This window comes from Centropristis striata, chromosome 14, assembly GCF_030273125.1.
Source record: "Centropristis striata isolate RG_2023a ecotype Rhode Island chromosome 14, C.striata_1.0, whole genome shotgun sequence".
NCBI lineage: Eukaryota > Metazoa > Chordata > Actinopteri > Perciformes > Serranidae > Centropristis > Centropristis striata.
In genome coordinates this window covers 4,410,905-4,429,188 of record NC_081530.1, presented here as the reverse complement: position 1 = coordinate 4,429,188, position 18,284 = coordinate 4,410,905, and the positions used below count along the sequence as shown (strand labels likewise).

The window sequence follows — 18,284 nt, the reverse complement described above, 5'->3', positions numbered from 1 at the left end:
ATCAGAGCCCCAGTCAAAACATTTTTCAATAGAAGTAACTGTCTAAGCCTTGCAAAAATATGGACATATTGTGACAGCTTTATTTTTGCCTTCTGTCTCCTCCAGACTTCCACTGTCTGGAAATGTAATTACAGTGAATACAGCACATGCACTACTTAAAATATTTTCAAAAACAGATTTTTCCCTCCTGACAAGCACAGAGAAGCATGAAGCCCAAAATGAGAATGCATTTAAAAAGGTTTTCTGAGAAAAGGTTTTATAACCCATATCGAACAATAACGAGCAGCACGGTCATGCAGGCGCACATCAACACATCTGCACAAACACTCACACACATGCACACACTCCTCTGCCTCTTCATCATAGGATGTGACACCTGACGGCCCATTAGTTCCCAAAGTGCTATTCTATTCTATGAATTCCTCTCCTTATAGAATATTTAGACTCTGTGTGTTCCTCTCCGCTTGTCAACATGGGATGCATTATTCATGTTAATGTGCCATTATCTGACGCTCTGCGTGATGTAACGTAGCCATTCCGCGGCCCCGCACCCACCAACACATCCAGTGACCTTCTGAACTGTGCACTGCCATCACCCTGCCTGCAGCGCTGTATCCGCTTCATATAATATACTGAGGGAGAGGAAATTTGTGCTTTACAGGGGCTTTATTGTGCAATTAAAATGTGTGCTTACTAAAAGCACAGCTACATTGAAGATAATAAAAGATATGCATTTTTTTTACACAGCTTTGGTGCATCCATAACTGTGCGCCTACAATACCTGCTTTTAAGAAAGAGATAGAGAGCAGCAGAGTGAATTTAACTAGCTTTTAATTATAAAGGTATGCCTGTATTTGAGATAGAGTGATGTATCCTGACTGTATGCTTGAATTTAAGAGAGATATGACACAAGGGGGAAAAAAGAGGAAATTTGAGTTAACAAGCCTTTAGTGCAATTAAAAGATAAGTCAAAGCATGCCTGCATGTGTGATAGAATGACAGGATGATTTTGAGGTTTAATATGCCTTTTGTGAATCCATAAGGTGTGCCTGGGTTTAAGATATGGGGAAGAAAGGGAAAATAGGTAGACATTTAACAAGCTGTAAAAAAAAAAAAAAAAAAAAAGTAAGCTTGCAAAACCCATGTGTTTGAGAGAAAGAGGCAGAGAGATTTAAAGGCACAATGAGTAGGATTTTACTAAAAGGCAATGTATGGGCATATACAAAATTAATCCCCCTCAATGATCACTAATGACCCACTAGAAGTGTGCTGCAGGCTCCGATCTGCAGAGACCCTGCTCTCTGTCTGTATTTTCTATTCATATTTCTTATTTTGCTGGGATGGGGATGTGTCTGGGCGTGGTTTGGGTGCATTTGGTGACATCTGGAGCAAGGTTATTATAGTTAATGAAAACTAACGAAATAACAAAAACTAGAATTGAAAAAACATTTTTGTTAATTGAAATAAAAATAAAAACGAGAGTTTTTTAAAAAAACGATAACTAACTGAAACTGTATTTTGTGGTTACAAAACTAACTAAAACTAACTGAAATTATAATGAAAATGTCCTTCGTTTTCGTCTTTGTCAACTTTTTTCATACGTAATTCTTTTGGTTGATATTAAATCTATTTAATCTATCTGGTTTTATGACTTAATAACCTTATTGGAGCTGAGATGGATCAGACAAAGGAAACAAAGGAAACATTTATTGTGACCTTATTGAATCTGGCACCCAACAAATACCCCATTACAAAAAAACTAAAACTAACACTAAAACTAATAAAAACTGAAAAATCCAAAACTATTATAACCTTGATCTGGAGTCTGATGTCTGATAAATTCTCCTGTAAATGTACAAATATGATGCCTCTCAGCTAGTTAGACTAAAGATAACTAAACACGCTGGCTAATAAGATGTCCTTGAGTCAGGGAGGAGGAGCCAACTGAATGTTGTGTTACAAACCGCAATGGAACAATCCTACTCACTGTACCTTTAAAGAATTAGTGACATTTTTGGAAATATGCTCTTTCAACATATTCTCATGAATGGATTCACATGATTTTCTATGAAACCGGAATTTGTATGATATCGTAAAAAAATATGATATACTGTGTAAAACATGTTGTTAACATTGTGAAGCAAAATCAAACTAACCATTAAACAACCAAACTGCTTGTTTAAGGCTAGAAAAAAAGGACATGGTTAGGGTTATGAAAAATGACTTCCATACAGAACTTCCAATGCAATACAATGGTTGAATATCCAATACTGACCCAGCTCGCTTTTGCACTATCATAGGAAAGAAGCAGAATTTAAGTGCATTACTTTTTGAAGGAAACTGTTCATAAGAACAGACTGCCAGAATTTGTAACTCAGGACCACTTTTAAAACCCATCAGCAACAATTTAGCCTCTGGTAGCAAGGACCAATATTTCTTGGGTTCCAATGTGACCAGCAGATATACAGTTAACCCTTTATCAGGCAAAGAACTATATTTGGTAACTTCAGGTAATATTTCGAGAAAAAAGTTGCAAATTTACTAGATTAAAGTGGCAAATGTACAAGAAAAAAAGTTGCAGATTTAAGAGATTTAAAGTGGCAAATCTGCGCAAAAAAAGTCTCAGATTTACGAGAAAAAAGTGGGAATAAAGCTGCTTTTTTCTCCCAGATTCACCACTTTAATCTCATAAATCTACGTATTTTTTTCTCGTAGATTTGAAACTTTTTTCTCAAAATATTATTTTTGTATGGTTTTTTTTACACATTCTGGCAGAATGTAATATCCTCCAATATTCTCTAGGGTTGAAATTTGGAATTTGCAAATTTCTCAAAGAGTGTCCCATTAAGGATAAGAATATTGGAGGATATTACATACAGCCAGAATGTGTAAAAAAAAAAACATACAAAAATAACCTTTTGAGAAAAAAAGTTTACGAGATTAAAGCGGCAAATCTATGACGGCAAATTTGCAACTTTTTTCCTCGAAATATTACCTGAAGTTACCAAATATAGTTCTTTGCCTGATAAAGGGTTAATGGGTAATGGATATCTGAGCCAAGACGTCCATGCACTGGTCAATGTTTACAGTTTAATAGCACCTTGAGATGTGAGAATAGAGTCTAAGACACAAAAGATTATTTCTCCGCACATGAATGCAGATTCAATATTTAAAAGCTAAGTCATTGTCAAATAATAGCAAATAGGTTCCGCAATTTCATTTTGGCAACATGTTCAGTCCCGGGCTGCTGGTTCCAGCAACATATCTACTGAACAGACATGAGAGTAGTATTTATTTTCTCAAGTAAATCTTGACAAGAACCTTAGAAAGAATATTTCCCCCAAAAAAAGCAAACAGTTCCTTTGAATTTTAAGAATAACACCATTTAAATGAAGTAAAAAAGAGAGGCAGAAGGACAAAGAATAAAATCAAGTCTAATGGAAACTTTGTCCTTCAGCGTGAATGCCTCTACATCTCCATTAGCACTCCACTGAACTGCCAACTTGTCGGAAAGTGTCTTCCGTTGCATGCTGGGATAGCGGCCATCATCCCTACCGCCCTGACAAGGATTAGACAGGTGCGGAAAATAAAAGACTGAAACTGTCTTCCCAGTCATCAAACCTAAATATTGTGGCTTTGTAAAATGGTTTACCCTTTCTATTTGATGAGCCAATAAATGAAAGGCTTTTCACAACTAATTAACATGATGGCTCGGATGTTCCGCCGTATTGACAGTGGCTTTATATGCTGGTGTGGGTTGATGCACAGGTTATTTTTAAGATACCAGACAAGCACCATGCATAATTTATCACACCAAAAGGATAACCCTCCCAAGCTGGTGAATAAAGGAAGTAATAAGGGCAGCAAGGCATGCAGCTGAAACGACTGATAATGCTTTACAACAGCTTCTAAATGGAGTAGATGAAAAAAAATCCTGTTTGCACATCATCTTAAAGGGAAGTGTAATTATCTTACAGCCAATCAACACCTAGCACTCACTTCCTGTGTCTGACCTTGCTGGACTCGTAACCATGGAAATTTCTTTCTCTCTCTGATAGAGCACAGCTTGGTCATACAAAAACCTGCATGTGTGTGTATGTGTGTGTGGGGATGAACGACAAACAAGACCAGTTTACCATGTCTTTCTTTCACAAGGGCACCTTGGAAACAGTCTTATCCTGCCTTTTATGGCTTACCATACTGTATCCAAATATGATGAACCACTACACACACACACACACACACACACACACACACACACACACACACACACACACTTATTCCCCCCAGTAGCAAATGTTCTCCATACACACAAATCGAATAAATATGTGAAAATGACAGTATTTGTTTTCTTTTCATTTGGGATCTGTTATGACAGTCTGCATAAATAATGCATCTTCTGGAAACACTGAAATATTTACAGAACACATATTGGCACATATCTGACTCTGCACGTGTGTGAGGTTGTTTCTTTTAACGTTATTTCAGAGACGGACCAAGCCTTCAAGTGAGCCTGCCTTTAATGAGAGGTACCGCTTACAGAGGCAGAAACGCTTCTTTAGTTTACGTTCCCGGAGGCATTATCAGCCACTGACAGCTGGTGAATGCAGTACTCAATTTAAGTAGACTATCCTGTCAGATTGGCAGTTGATGGACAGTTTAGAGACTCTAGAGTTGTACAAAAACTTACTTTACCTTACAATATTTATCTCATTGTTGGTGAAAAGTTGAAAGGACTCAACCATGAAGGACTATTGCACATACACTAGATGAAATGTCTGTGAATTTCTTCCTCCTGGACTGAATTTAGTCAGAACTTGATGAAAGAGTTTTCAATCTGTGTGAGCCCTTTTTATACTTTTTAGACAAAAACTTACCTTGGAAAGGAAAAGCCATCATGGTTTTTCTGTTATAGTCCTAGAGCTGCTGTAATTACTTTCCAAAATTAAATGCCAAGGTTGTTATAGTAAAAAGAGCAACCTTAATCAAATAGAAAATACACATCCAAATGAAATACAATAAAGTAAACATGTACAGAAATGAACAACAACAAAAACAAGAAGAGAATAACATAGCTAGATGGAAACAAACAAAAGGTGAATTAAAAATTGAATAAGTCTCAAAACTGAACCCTGTGGAACCCCCAACCAGGTCAACATAGTAATTGTTGGTATTGTATGTCTATGTGAACCTTGTCATGGTAGTTATAAACATACAGAGATGATGTAGATGATGAGAGACAACAGAATGTGACAGATTTATGAACCGAAATCATTTTACTGTGGACTGTGACGCTTGTTATACTATGTCTCCAGTCCCCCCAAGCTATATTTTGATAAGGAAAAAGCTGCAATGCACAATTTCAAAGTGGTCCCTTGACTTCTAACCTCATGATATCTGATTGAAAATGGTTTTTTTGGGTACCCACAAATATCCCTTTTACAGACATGCCCACTTTGTGCTAATATCATGCAGTTTGGGGCAAAACACTATATCGTTAGCCTCATAGCATAATTGCCTAAGTCATTTTTTGGCCAAATTGTGATATCTGCCTAACTTTTCTCTCCTACCACTGCTGTATCTTTCTGCCTTATCGCCTATGTTCTCCCTATCAGAACACTTGTTAGAGTCCAAAATCACTTTCTGCCTTAGTCATCTCTCTGACTTAGGTATTTTTGCCGCTACATACAAACCAAACTACATTATTTCTATGTAAGAGAAAAATTGCCTTAGACAGGGCATATTCTGCCTAAGTCACTTTTATCTGTTATGAAAACGATGTATTTAATTTTTTATGCAAACTTGTTCACACTTCTATTTGAACTTACTGTTACAATATCAATTAAAAATACCAATGGGCTTACTAAAAATTTTGTTTTTTCTTGTTTTCTGAAAACGTTCAAATATGACTTAGGCATATGCTATGAGGCTAACGATATTGTAGTGAGGTCTTTTTTGTAAACTTGACCTCACTGTATAAAATGACCTGTTTACAACCACAAACTAGAGAATTAGGGCATTCAGAAGATGCATGGCTTTTCTATGTATATTGACAATAATTGCTAATTAGTACCCCTAAAAATGAATGTGGACCCAACCTGTCGGCTCCCCATTTGAATTGATTTAGAACCACCCCTAAAAAACCCTGGTCTTTTCTTTCTTAACCTTAATCAAGTGGTTTTGGTATCTAAACCCAACTAAGTAGTTGAGTTTCACAGCGTTAAAAACAGGGATCATGCATAGGTTTTCATAAGAAACCATACAATACCCATTTAGGAGAATGTGTTGACTGTTTATACAGGATGAGCAGGACTCCTAATGATGAGTGAACTTTTTTTGTTTGTGTAAAATTGGCCCTTTAAAAGCCACCATTTTTCTTAAAGGCTTTCCACTAGACTTTGGAACCTGTCTGCGTGGATTTGCTGTCATTGAACAACAGTGAGGTCAGCTATTGATGTCAGGCAAAAGCCTAACTCTGGCTCACCACTAGCTTTCCAGATCATCCCAAAGATGTTGAAGGGGGTTGAGGTCGGGGCTCTGTGAAAGCCAGCCTAGTTCTTTCTCACCAAACAGAGAAAACAATTTCTTTGTGGACATTGGGGGTACTGACATGGTGAAGGTGGACAGTTTGACTTGCTACTTGGAGGTACTTTGCAGAAGACAAGGTTCAAGACGAGGTCACTCTCTAAAAGTTTCAACCAATTTAAAATCACCTGTGGCCAAACACCAAAACCCCTTCAGACTAAACAAACTTCAAAGGGATAATATAGACAGGTACGCCAGGGGGGAAAGTTTCAAACAGCTCATCCCAGCTGAATAACTGACAACAGTGCAAGGCCAAGGCTATAAGAACCGTTATAAATATATAGGCAGTCTTAATCTGGCTTTCCTATAATACAGTTAAATATTGCTTTAGGGGGGTACTGACTCCATGGTACCCAATGATGAATGAGTGGCTAATGCGTTAATCTCCTTTGTATATGATTTTCTTTCTTCTTTTTTTTTTAAAGTTTTGCTATGATTGCTACATTTTATAGAGGATCCAGATGATGAACTGATGAATACTCACTCTGAACTTATATTTCATAGATTGTGTGTTATCTGGTTGATACCACTGGTTCATAGTATAGATGCTACTTGAAGTGAGTGGGTTTAAACGTAACAAACCTCATTCTTCCTAAACCAGAATAGAATAGAATAGGTCTTTATTTGTCATTGTCGCATGTACAACGAAATTCAAAGTGCTCTCCAGTAAGTGCAACATTTAAGAGTCTATAAAAATATAAATATAAAAAGAAAAATATGTACAATTCAATATACCTAGTTTAGACAAACACATAAACACACCCAGACATACATGCATGGTACCACAAAGTACTAATACCACACTGTGAAATTACTCCACTACAAGTAAAAGTCCTGCATTCAAAACTTACTGAAGTAAAAGTAAAAAATGATCAGCATCAAAATGTACTTAAAGTATCAAAAGTAAAAGTACAAGTTATGCAGAATGGACACACTCAGAGTGTTTTATATATATCAAGTATATTATTGGATTAATATTATGATGTATTTATGTAAGCAGCACAAGTAATCAAATGTAATTTGATCAAGTTAGGGATCGTTTTAACTATTTAATATACTGTTACAAGGTTTAATTAAAAAACAACAAGTCAAATCACATTAAATGTATTTTTTTTATGTTAAATCTCGACCTGTAAAGTAACTAAAGCTGTCAGCTAAATGTAGTGGAGTAAAAAGTATAATATTTGCCTCAAAAATGTAGTGGAGTAGAAGTATAAAGTTACATAAAATGGAAATACTCAAGTAAAGTACAAGTAAGTCACAATTGTACTTAAGTAGAGTCAGTGGTGGAAAGTAACTAAGTACAATTACTCAAGTACTGTACTTAAGTACAATTTTGAGGTACTTGTACTTTACTTGAGTATTTCCATTTTATGTCACTTTATACTTCTACTTCACTACATTTTGAGGCAAATATTGTACTTTTTACTCCACTACATTTAGCTGACAGCTTTAGTTACTTTTCAGGTCAAGATTTAACATAAAAAACACAATAAATTTAGGTGATTAGACACTTTTTAAAATAAACCTCATAACAGTGTATTAAGTAGTCAATATGAGCCCTACCTTGAGAATATTAAAACGCTGTATACATAAATGCATCAATAATAATAATCTAATATAATATTTGGAATATATATTTTAAAAAAAACGAACTGGCTCCATGCTGCATAACGAGTACTTTTACTTTTGATACTTTAAGTACATTTTGATGCTGATACTTTAGTACTTTCACTTAAGTACATTTTGAATGCAGGACTTTTACTTGTAGTGGAGTAATTTCACATTGTGGTATTAGTACTTTTAATTAAGTAAGGGATCTGAATACTTTTTCCACCTCTGAGTAGAGTACTTGAGTAAATGTACTTTGTTACTTTCCGCCACTGGTTCTGAGTTAACAGGCATGTGTCATATGTTATCGAGTTTTCACGCATGCTCAGTGTCTCCGCTCAGCTGATTTGCATCAGCGGCAGCGTTGGAGGTCCACCGGTCCGACATGGATCCTCAGTGAGAAGAGCGAGCGCTCCGTCCAGGGGGTAAGACTGAGTCCGTCACTGTTTTAAACTCGGTTAGAGTGTAAAGAGCAGACTGCACGTGCGGAGGAAACAGGAGAGCGCGAGCCGCTCAAGATGAATTGCGATGGAGAGAGAAAAAGTGACACCGAGTGAAGCTGCATGGCCGCGATGACTCACTGTTCACTGCTGTTAGTTTGTGCTGATGACCACCGTGTCTTTAAATTATGGCTTCTGTAAAAAAGCTGTAGGGAAAGCAAAGGTACAATTAAAAAAACAATTACTGTATGACAGTGAAAAAAAAACCCTGTTGCATTTTCGGGGTGCATAAGAATTAAAAGAGTTGATTAAAATGCGAGAATATTTGTTTTTTCTCTCTATCTCTATGTGAGCCAGGGGGGAAGTTGAGGCACTCTTGCACTAGCATCATGGACAGCGCTCTGGTTAAATAGTAATAATAAATAATTGGAACAATTAGGCAATAGTCAGTGCTTCACATATTTATTTAAAGGGATAACTGCTTTTGAAACAGCTGTGATGGGAGATGAATTCAAATAATTTTCCTTTATTAAAGTACCAAAAGTGCATCTAGAAACCAGCATTAGTAAAAGTAAAAGTAGGACTACAGCAAAACTGATGGTAAGTAAAGTGCCATCATTTGTTTTGAACGTGCCACAGACTTGTATATGACATATTAGATTGTAATTAGTGATGCAAATCAGTCAAAACTTGATATCAAAACATAAGCAGTACTTCCCTGCTGTAACTGCTTGAGGTGGAGCTATAGTTTTAGCTTTGTATGAAGTTAGGTAGTAAAGTTGCTAACCCAGTCCAAAGGCTCTCAAAGTAATTTGAGATGAGATGATTAACGGGATGAAAAAAGGGAAAAAGGAAAGTTCTGCGACACAAAATGCTTTTTTTCTATTGTTGTTTTCTTTTGAAACACTCTGTGAAATATTTTACATTTTAGCCAAATTGGGGCTCAAACAGTTAGTTAATTAAAATCTTCTGAAAAGTCTAGAGGGGAAACATCTCTCTGGTGGAATTGCCAATTTTGGACAACAAGTGACAACTAGAAGTTGCTTTTTTTTTTTTTTAAAGAGTTCACAAGTCAAAAACGTCTGGGAACACTGGTTGCATCTTTGATATAGTTCTGTAGTTTATAAATGTATCTTTTTTTGTTATTAAAATCTCAATATGAGTAACTAGTAACCATTTTTGTCACATAAATGTTGTGGAGTAAAAATCAAATTTCATCACCTGAGTAAATATTATTTTCAATCATTGGGTGTTTTTTTTACAGTTTGGAAACAGACTCCATATAATAGAAAAACATGTTTTTTTGTAATATTATGATCAGCTCGAATATGTGTTGGTAACATACTACTGAATTCATTATAATAACTATGAGTCACTTAGTGGTGGGGGAACTATTTAGATCCTTAACTGACAAAGCTGTAAAATAAATGAAAGTGGAGTAAATAATACAATATTTTCCTGTCACAATATGGTCATGTTTATATATACATATATACATATAAACATATATATACATACATACATATAACATTGTAGTCACTGGTTAGTGCTGCAGACATTTATTCAAAAGCATAAAACAAAATGAAATTCAAGTTTCCCATTGAAACTATGTTAGTTATGAGCTGTTCCATCTCATTTTCTTGTGAATTCATATTTCTAATTGTGTTGTCATTCACCATGAATAAAACCAGAAAGGTCAGATCATTTCTTTGAAAAGAAAAAACTAACCCAGACACGATAAATTTTTGCCAATACTATAAAAAAGGTTTTAATGTGATGAAGTCTGGCCACAATCAGCATTGGTTTTAGACTTTTAAATGCTGTTTCTAAAAGCTTTACTCAGTGAGGTTAAAGCACAAACTGCATGAGACAATTGGACAGAATTTGGTAACAATTCCTCCTGTCAGGTTCAAGATACAGGCCATGGTGGAGGGTAAGCACCATTACTAGAGCAGGGTGTTTGTTTGAAATTGCAGTCAGTTTAAACTTAGTGTACAGTACAGACTGAGATCAGCCATGTGTGGCCGCTAAGAGAAACCGTTTGAAGGCAGAGAATGAAAGAAATCAATCAAACCGCCTCGGGAGAATAACAACAGAAGGACATGTGTGCATATGCGTATGAGGAAGAATAGAGTGTGCACGCACTTGCATCTGCGTGACTCATCCGTGGGTGGTAATAGAGCCACCTCAGGGCCACGGTAGCCGTCAATCGTTCACACGCGGAAACAATAACTGGGGCAGCCTCACGACACAGGCCAAGATTTATAGCCAGCCTCTGAAGGGATGGACGCTTTTATTGAGGGAAATCCATATTCAGCAGATAAACAATGTTTGTGTTACAACAGCTCAGCCTGACATGTACACATATCAATCTGTTCGGGACTCTGAATATTTATTGCTTACAGTATGTATCTGTGTCTTTGCCTGTAGGTGTACACGCTGTGTGAGGTGTGATGGCGCTGTGCTCTGAGGCCTGTGTCTCCGGATCAGGAGGAGAATCCTCCGGCAGTGAGGTGAGCTCCAGTTTCCCTGGGTGATCATCTAGTTTTATGTGATTTTATTAATGCTAAAAGAGCTCTATGATCAACATTCAGCACATGTACAGAGCACATCTGATATATGCTTTGGTAGATTACAGCCCACACTGTAAAAATGTTGTACAGGGTACCAATATAATATGTAATGGAAACTACAAGGGGCAGCTTTATTTGGCAGCTCACATACCAGACTTACCCTATAATAACATCGCTTGTGCTTTGTCCTGGTTGATTGTTGTTTAACTACACTTACCACTGTTCTGAAGGGTTTTTACAGCATCCTCGAAAAACATTCTTGAACTTTTGATTTTGATATATATATATATAAATCAGTGTCTGCAGCACTGACCAGTGACTACAATGTTATATGTATGTATGTATGTATGTATATATATATATGTTTATATGTATATATGTATATATAAACATGATATATATATATATATATATATATATCATGTAGATTGTTAGAAAAAAAATTCAGGATTTTGGAAATACCCTCAGGACAGCGTTAAGTGTTGCCACTTATCAAACAACTGACAGTGTTGCCAACTCCTCAGTAAGAAAAGTAGCTATTGTCTGTCCTAGAAGTCGCTAAATGACATCACGTAATTTGCATAATTGACCATGTGCCTGTAATTGTAATGTACACTGTAGGAGAGAGAAATAATGTTGTGGGAAAGACAAAAAGACAGTAAAAAACGTCCTAAATTTGTTTAGAACTGCAGTGCACTGTCTTCTGTCACAATTTCAACCCTTCTCCTTAATTCGGCCTCGGGACCGGCAAAACTGATCCAAAAGAGACACTGACTGTAAACCAGCCAGCGGTGACTTCGTGCAGTCGCGATTTGCAGACTGGACGCCGAGGGATCAACATCCCCTCCGGCTTTGTGACTGCAGCTCGGAGAGACTCCTGCAGGAGGACTGTGCCGTTTGTGAGCGCTTTGGGATGAGGGAGGGGCCGCTGGTACGAGTCTCCAAAAGTCTCCAGTAACACCAGAAAAAGAAAAATTTGTCGCTAGTCACTTTTTTGAAAAATAGTCGCCAGGGAGACAGAAAAGTCACTTAATATAGTGACAAAGTCGCTAAGTTGGCAAGACTGACTACTGATGGCTTACCTGGTAGAATGTGTGCCCCATGTACTAAAGCTGGGTCCTTGTGCACCATCATCTTGTTTGCATTACTATATTTTGCAGTAACGTCCGGGTCAGTCAGGGCTATGCCATGCAGGAAAATCTCAACTCTGATAAGCTTTTGAGCACAGCATCATGCAAAATGATGAATACAGAATTATGCTAATTTGACATTGCGTCATTTATGTCATTTACGTGGCCAGTTTGAATTCGTATCTATTCACGTCTTTGCATTGACTTTGCATGTAATTGCACTGCATGAAAAGTTTACTTTGCGTTTTGTTATCCCTTAAACTTTTGTCTTCTTGTGTTTGTTTTCCTCATAGTTACATATTCAAACCAGCAGTAGGTGATTTGAGAGGGGATGAGTAATCCTCCTTGTTAGCAAAAAGATCCAAATGCCTGCTCCTTGTTAACCTGCCACCCCCTCCCCACCTCCATCCCCTGGTAACAGAGAGAGGCCAGGGGTGGAGGGGTTGTTTGGTTGAAAACATTTGTCTAGTGAGTCTGCGTGACTCACGGATTAATTATCTGGCAGGTTTGTGCAAGTTAGAATCTATGGGCCAAACCATGGCGCTGAAATATCCGTATCCATTGATAAATCTATGGGTTGGTATTAGAAAACAATACGGTAGTTGCGGGTGAATGAAACAAATCGAATCGAATACTTTATTCAAATGTGTTCTCCCATTTGTGCACAACAGGCGGGTTCTAGCTGTCTTCAGTTTGGAGTTCGTTCCTATCTGCACCACTTCTATGAGGAGTGCTCCTCCTCCATGTGGGAGAGAGACCCGGAGGATCGGGGGTTCGTCCAGAGTCAGAGATCAGCCCTGTGGTGGAACTCAGCAGCCTGGAAGGTAGAGCTGCTGCACTCTCCAATCTGTTCACATTACCCACCATCATGCAGTCCTGGTCCTGGGTCTTAAACCCATCATTGGGTGCATTTAAATCCACCCACTTTTATGCAATTTGTGCATAAAAAACCTGAGTCAAAATGCAGGAAATATTAAATGAAACCTGCATATCTTGCATTATTTGGTAGTAAAACATATTCTGTATATCCCTTAATCAGTCCTGCTTTTATAAGTCATGTAAATATAAATTAGTCACTGAATGATATAGTACATTTAACAGTGATTAAATCAACCACTGGTGTCTGTTTTATCCCTTGGGAAATCCTACAGGAACACAGGAAGTGATGCATGTTATTATCCAGATTTGTTTGAAATTAAAGTAAAAGTCCCTTGAGAAACGGGGGTCACTACCCTCATTGTTCATAAAAAGTTTACCTCTTTTGTATGAAACTGTTGTTCACTGAAAGTACAGTCAGAGGCTGATGTTTCAGCAAATTTATTTCTTTCTGTCTTTCAGTTCAGCCTACGTTCCAATTGATGCCACTCGTATTTTTCCTTTCAAGAAAATGGTCAAAAAAAGTTACATAAAACACTTTTTAAACTTTTGAATATAGGAAGATTGGGTTTTCTCTTTATCTGTCCTTTCATAATGATCAATAAAAGTATGTTGTACCATTTAAATATAAAACCATTATAATGCATACCACAGACACTGAGATATGGTTTCCAAAGAGCTTTTTGAAAACAGAATATACTGTTATAGTTTGGAAGGTCAGATTCCTTTTTTTAAAATAACAATCATCTTTAAACAAAAATTGGCCTTTTATGCTCAGTCCTTTGTACTGCAAAAATAATGATGTTACTATGTAGGGCTGACCTGAAGTGGGCCCATTATTAGTCCCTTCCTTGGTAACAGCACCAATCAATTCAACTGATTATGTGCTATTTTGAGGCTTGCTGTGATTGTAAAAGCCTCTAAGTGTGCCCCCGTTTACAACAGTACAAGATGATTCTGTTATAAAAAGATTGGACAATGTACTTTTTTTATTCTACAACATTTAGAGATCTTCTTGCTTTTTTCCCTATAAAACTAACTATGAGGCCCCGTTTACACGAGGACGCTCGCGGCTAAAAACGACAAAATATTTTATCGGAAGTGCCTTTCGTTTAGACGGTGACTACGTTTTGGGGGCTTAAAGACGCAAAAATCTGAAACCACCTTCCAAAGTGGAAAAGTTAAATACGCTCCGCCGTAGCGTGTCGTCTACACTGACAAGACACAAAACTCTGATCTGATCTGCTCACGTCACGTATGTGTTTACGTCACATACATGCTCCAGTACAGGAAAATAAACAAACGTGGGATTATTTCCATGCGTCGGACCTTCAAGCTGCTCTGGCAGCTCTAATAAACTTACAGGAGTCTTTCCACCAAATGTACAGGATATGTACAGATAGTATTAGTGAACAGAGAAGGATCTGGAATTACCTCTATCACATTTTGGATGCAGCAATTGGTCGGAGGCGAGCCAGACGGCTGTGAACGAGACCTGGGAGATCTAGTAGATGGTGGAGAACTTTGTGGAAGGAGTATCTGATGAAAATGTGTGGCGTGAAAACTTCTGCATGCCCAAAGATGCTGTTATCGCTTTAAGTGATGCCGCCTGGCTGCATACAATCGAATTTCACACACTTTTGTGTCACCGTATGCAGCAGATTTCCTCCCGAAAATGCTCGTCTAAACAAGGAATAAAAAGTGAAGACGCGACGCCACTTTTGCGTCTTCTGTTCAGACCGTCTTCGTGTAAACGGAGCCTAAACCCCCACATGCACTGCTGTCCTTGTCACTGTCAGTCCCCCTGTTGGTCTGTGGAGGGCTGCAGACAGATGTAGCACCTCTGTGACACATGGTGGCGTCTGGTAATTGTTTTCACCTGCTAGCGATGTGCTTCACCAGTGTAATAACTCTAAAAATCTCTCTGATATACTCATGTAATATTGTGCAAACAGTGCATTTTAAACTCTGCATGATGAAGTGCAAGCAGTGGTGTGGTGGTATTTGTAAAGGTGAGGGATTGCATGTAAGCCCCCTGCCCATTTGGCAATTCAGATTTTTTGCAACACACACAACAAAATGACCTTTCCTAACAAGAAGTGAAGAGCACCAAGTAAATAGGACCACCTATAGGAAGAAAAACGACCAGGGCTGCACATATTTATTCACTTTTGTTTTATTTCTCTGTCTCCCTTTCCCTCCAGGTGTCCTTGGCCCTGGGTGTCCTGATCCTGACTGCAGGTATTGCCAGTCTGTCAGTGGGATACTCCACTCCACATAAAATAGAGTCGTTCGGAGATGGGGACCTATTCTTCGTGGACAGCCAGGCTGTGAGCTTCAACAGAGGGCTGCACCTCAGCACCTCGGCCGGCATCGGGCTCTCCTGTCTCGGCTCGGCCTTGGCTGCAATGGGGGTTGTGGTCTGGGTCCTCCCCAGGGCCAACCTGAAAGAGAGGCTGTTCCACAGACCGGGGGAAGGGGAACGGAGAGGAGAGTCAAAGTGGAGGGGATTTAGGGATCCTAGAGATGTGGTCACTAAGCCTCCAGGTACAGAGGAGGGGAAGATACCCGTCACACTGTTGAAAGTGGAAAATGTGCAACCTACTCCTTAAAAAATCCTTGCTGAGCTACATCATGTACAGGCTTTAATTCCAGTCCTGGGGCCTCATTTACCATGTTGTTAAGGAAACATTTTAACATGCAAACTGTTCAAACGCTGGTTGTTTCGCAGCCGGACATTACAGTTACATAAACATGAACCTAAAGGTCTGGACACACCGGGAGTTTTAATGAAGTTTTGAAATCAAAGGATCTATCTGAGGAGGCAAATTTAATCTGTCCTGTGCAGCATTGGTTAACTTTGATGGAGAGCTAGACTCCAAAGTAGATGCAGTTTGCTAGCAGATTGTTTAACAGGCAGCAGCACATTATAGCAAACTGATTGCTGTTAAACTGACAGGGAGAGCAAACAACAGAGAGAAGTTGTTGAAAAGCTCTCAGAGCTAATGTTGACTGATTTGTGCTAGACCAGCAGTTCCCAAACTTTTTTAGCTGCGCACCCCCTTCTATGTCCAAACCGGGTTGATGCACCCCCACACCTTCAAAAAAACCCAAAATGCAATAAGCTTTTTTATCGCCATATTAAAGGCGGCATGTTTAATCATGTTCAAATGACCAGAACACACATATAATAAAATAATCACAATCACAACAATGCGATCTCACATTTGAATTAATCTGAAACACCGTTTCAAAATAATGCAACAAAGGCAGAAAGCAGATGCGTTTGGGTAAATGTTATATTTTGAGCCACATTGAACAAAAATTGCAGCAAATTTAAATGAGCGTGGACCTAACACAACCCGTCATCATAACACGAGTTGGAAAAATGGAATTATTTACACATCTTTATTGTGTGGGGAAAAAAATGTAATTGTGTAATTATCAGACCGCCATTACATTTTTCATCTCGCGCACCCCCTAGCAGCAGCCCGTGCACCCCTGGGGGTCCACGCACCACACTTTGGGAATCCCTGTGCTAGACAGTACAGACTGTGCTTCACAAATTCTATCACAAAGACAGATTAAAACAAACTGGTCCACCTTCATATGTCACAATTTTGATGTAAGTTCAAAGTTTGAAAAAAAGAAACTGATTCACTTTCATTCAGTGGCAGATATTTCCCAAAACTGGCTTGATGCTTCAACTCAAACTGTCGTTTCAAACTATTGCAGATGTGGCTGATAGTTTTTTCAGGCATAATTAGTATGAAACATTTTGATTTTTTTGTTTGATCTGTATTGATTTTGTCGTAAAGATCCTTCAATATTCATATGAACTGGCATCTGCAGCACCGGTCGATACATTGTCTAAATTACCAGTTGGACTGTCTTGCACAGGCTGTTCTCATGAACGCTTTGTAGTGTTTTACTATGAAAACTAATGCACTGGAATTTGTAGCTATTTTGCAAAATTTTGTCCTCTAACAAAAATAGAAATGTTGGTAACGCTTTATATTAAGGTCCTTGTAATAACCATTAATTAACAAGTAATAAAGCCCTTGTAAGTCCTTACAAGATGCTTATTAACATTAATGTGTGTTTATAAGCCTATATAAGTGTTAATAATGGCATTATAATACAGCTAATAGCAGGCTATAAGAGATTTATAATAAGAACATTAATAAAAGCCTCATGAGTATCTTATAATTCTTCATAATAGCATTACAAACACCCATAACCCAACCATTATGTCTTTGCCATGCCTTTATTAATCTTTTGTTTGCTTATTGATATTAAAATATACTTTATTGCTCATCTATTATAAGTTAACTATGCACTTGTTAACAGTTAACTATGCTTTTTGCAGCTAAAGGGATCTAAAGTGAGAACAATGCCTTATTACTTGTTAATTAATGGTTATTACAAGGACCTTAATATAAAACGTTACCGAAATGTTTACTTAATCACGATTAAAATCTATAAATAAGGCCCCAGGACTTCAACCAGAGACCTTGTGGCTCTTTTTCGCACCTCGCACCTACACACCTACACACCAGGGATATAGTTGTTGACCGTAGACTGTGTTTGTGCAGTTCACTAGTGTTATAAAAGACAGCAGTATGCTGATGACTTATGGTACAAATTTATATGTCAATACCTCCCACTTGATAGTGTCTATTGTATTTTTGCTCGATATATTTGTATTATTATTTTTTTAAATAGTAGTGGTACCAGAAGTAGATAGTCAAGGTGATATTGCATGAATCACATAAAAAAAACTGTATTTCCATTTCCATTCAGACACACATTATTCATAGGACATTCAGACAGGTTGCTAACAGAGGGTTATGGATAAAAGGAACACTGAAAAAAAATCTACATTTTCACATATCAGCCCAGTGTTGTCGACACATGCACAGTCAAAGGAACACACCCAAACACCCACACACAAATTCATGCTCCATTGACAATATCACCTATTTTCTCCCCACTGTAATCTGGCTCTGTAATTGCCTGCAGTGTGTCTCCAGGCAACAGTTGGGCTTCAAGTGCTCCATTTTCAACTC

The 18,284-nt window shown here is 37.9% G+C and overlaps 1 protein-coding gene across 1 annotated transcript; it reads left to right on the top strand.

The window, feature by feature from the left end:
* The first annotated feature begins 8,563 nt into the window (after window positions 1-8,563).
* nrsn1l (neurensin 1-like) lies at window positions 8,564-16,237 on the top strand. Its single transcript, XM_059349676.1, has 4 exons — window positions 8,564-8,621; window positions 11,067-11,149; window positions 13,011-13,163; window positions 15,420-16,237. Exons 2-4 carry the CDS (start codon window positions 11,090-11,092, stop codon window positions 15,825-15,827), a joined length of 621 nt encoding a protein of 206 aa, XP_059205659.1. The 5' UTR covers window positions 8,564-8,621; window positions 11,067-11,089; the 3' UTR covers window positions 15,828-16,237.
* The last annotated feature ends 2,047 nt before the right edge of the window (window positions 16,238-18,284 follow it).

What these genes read in the sequence shown, in the direction of transcription:
- nrsn1l (XM_059349676.1), top strand. Translation starts at nt 11,090, where the DNA reads ATGGCGCTGTGCTCTGAGGCCTGTGTCTCCGGATCAGGAGGAGAATCC. An exon ending in GAGAATCCTCCGGCAGTGAG is followed by an intron (nt 11,150 to 13,010) that starts GTGAGCTCCAGT and finishes TGTGCACAACAG; the next exon opens with GCGGGTTCTAGCTGTCTTCA. An exon ending in GGAACTCAGCAGCCTGGAAG is followed by an intron (nt 13,164 to 15,419) that starts GTAGAGCTGCTG and finishes CTTTCCCTCCAG; the next exon opens with GTGTCCTTGGCCCTGGGTGT.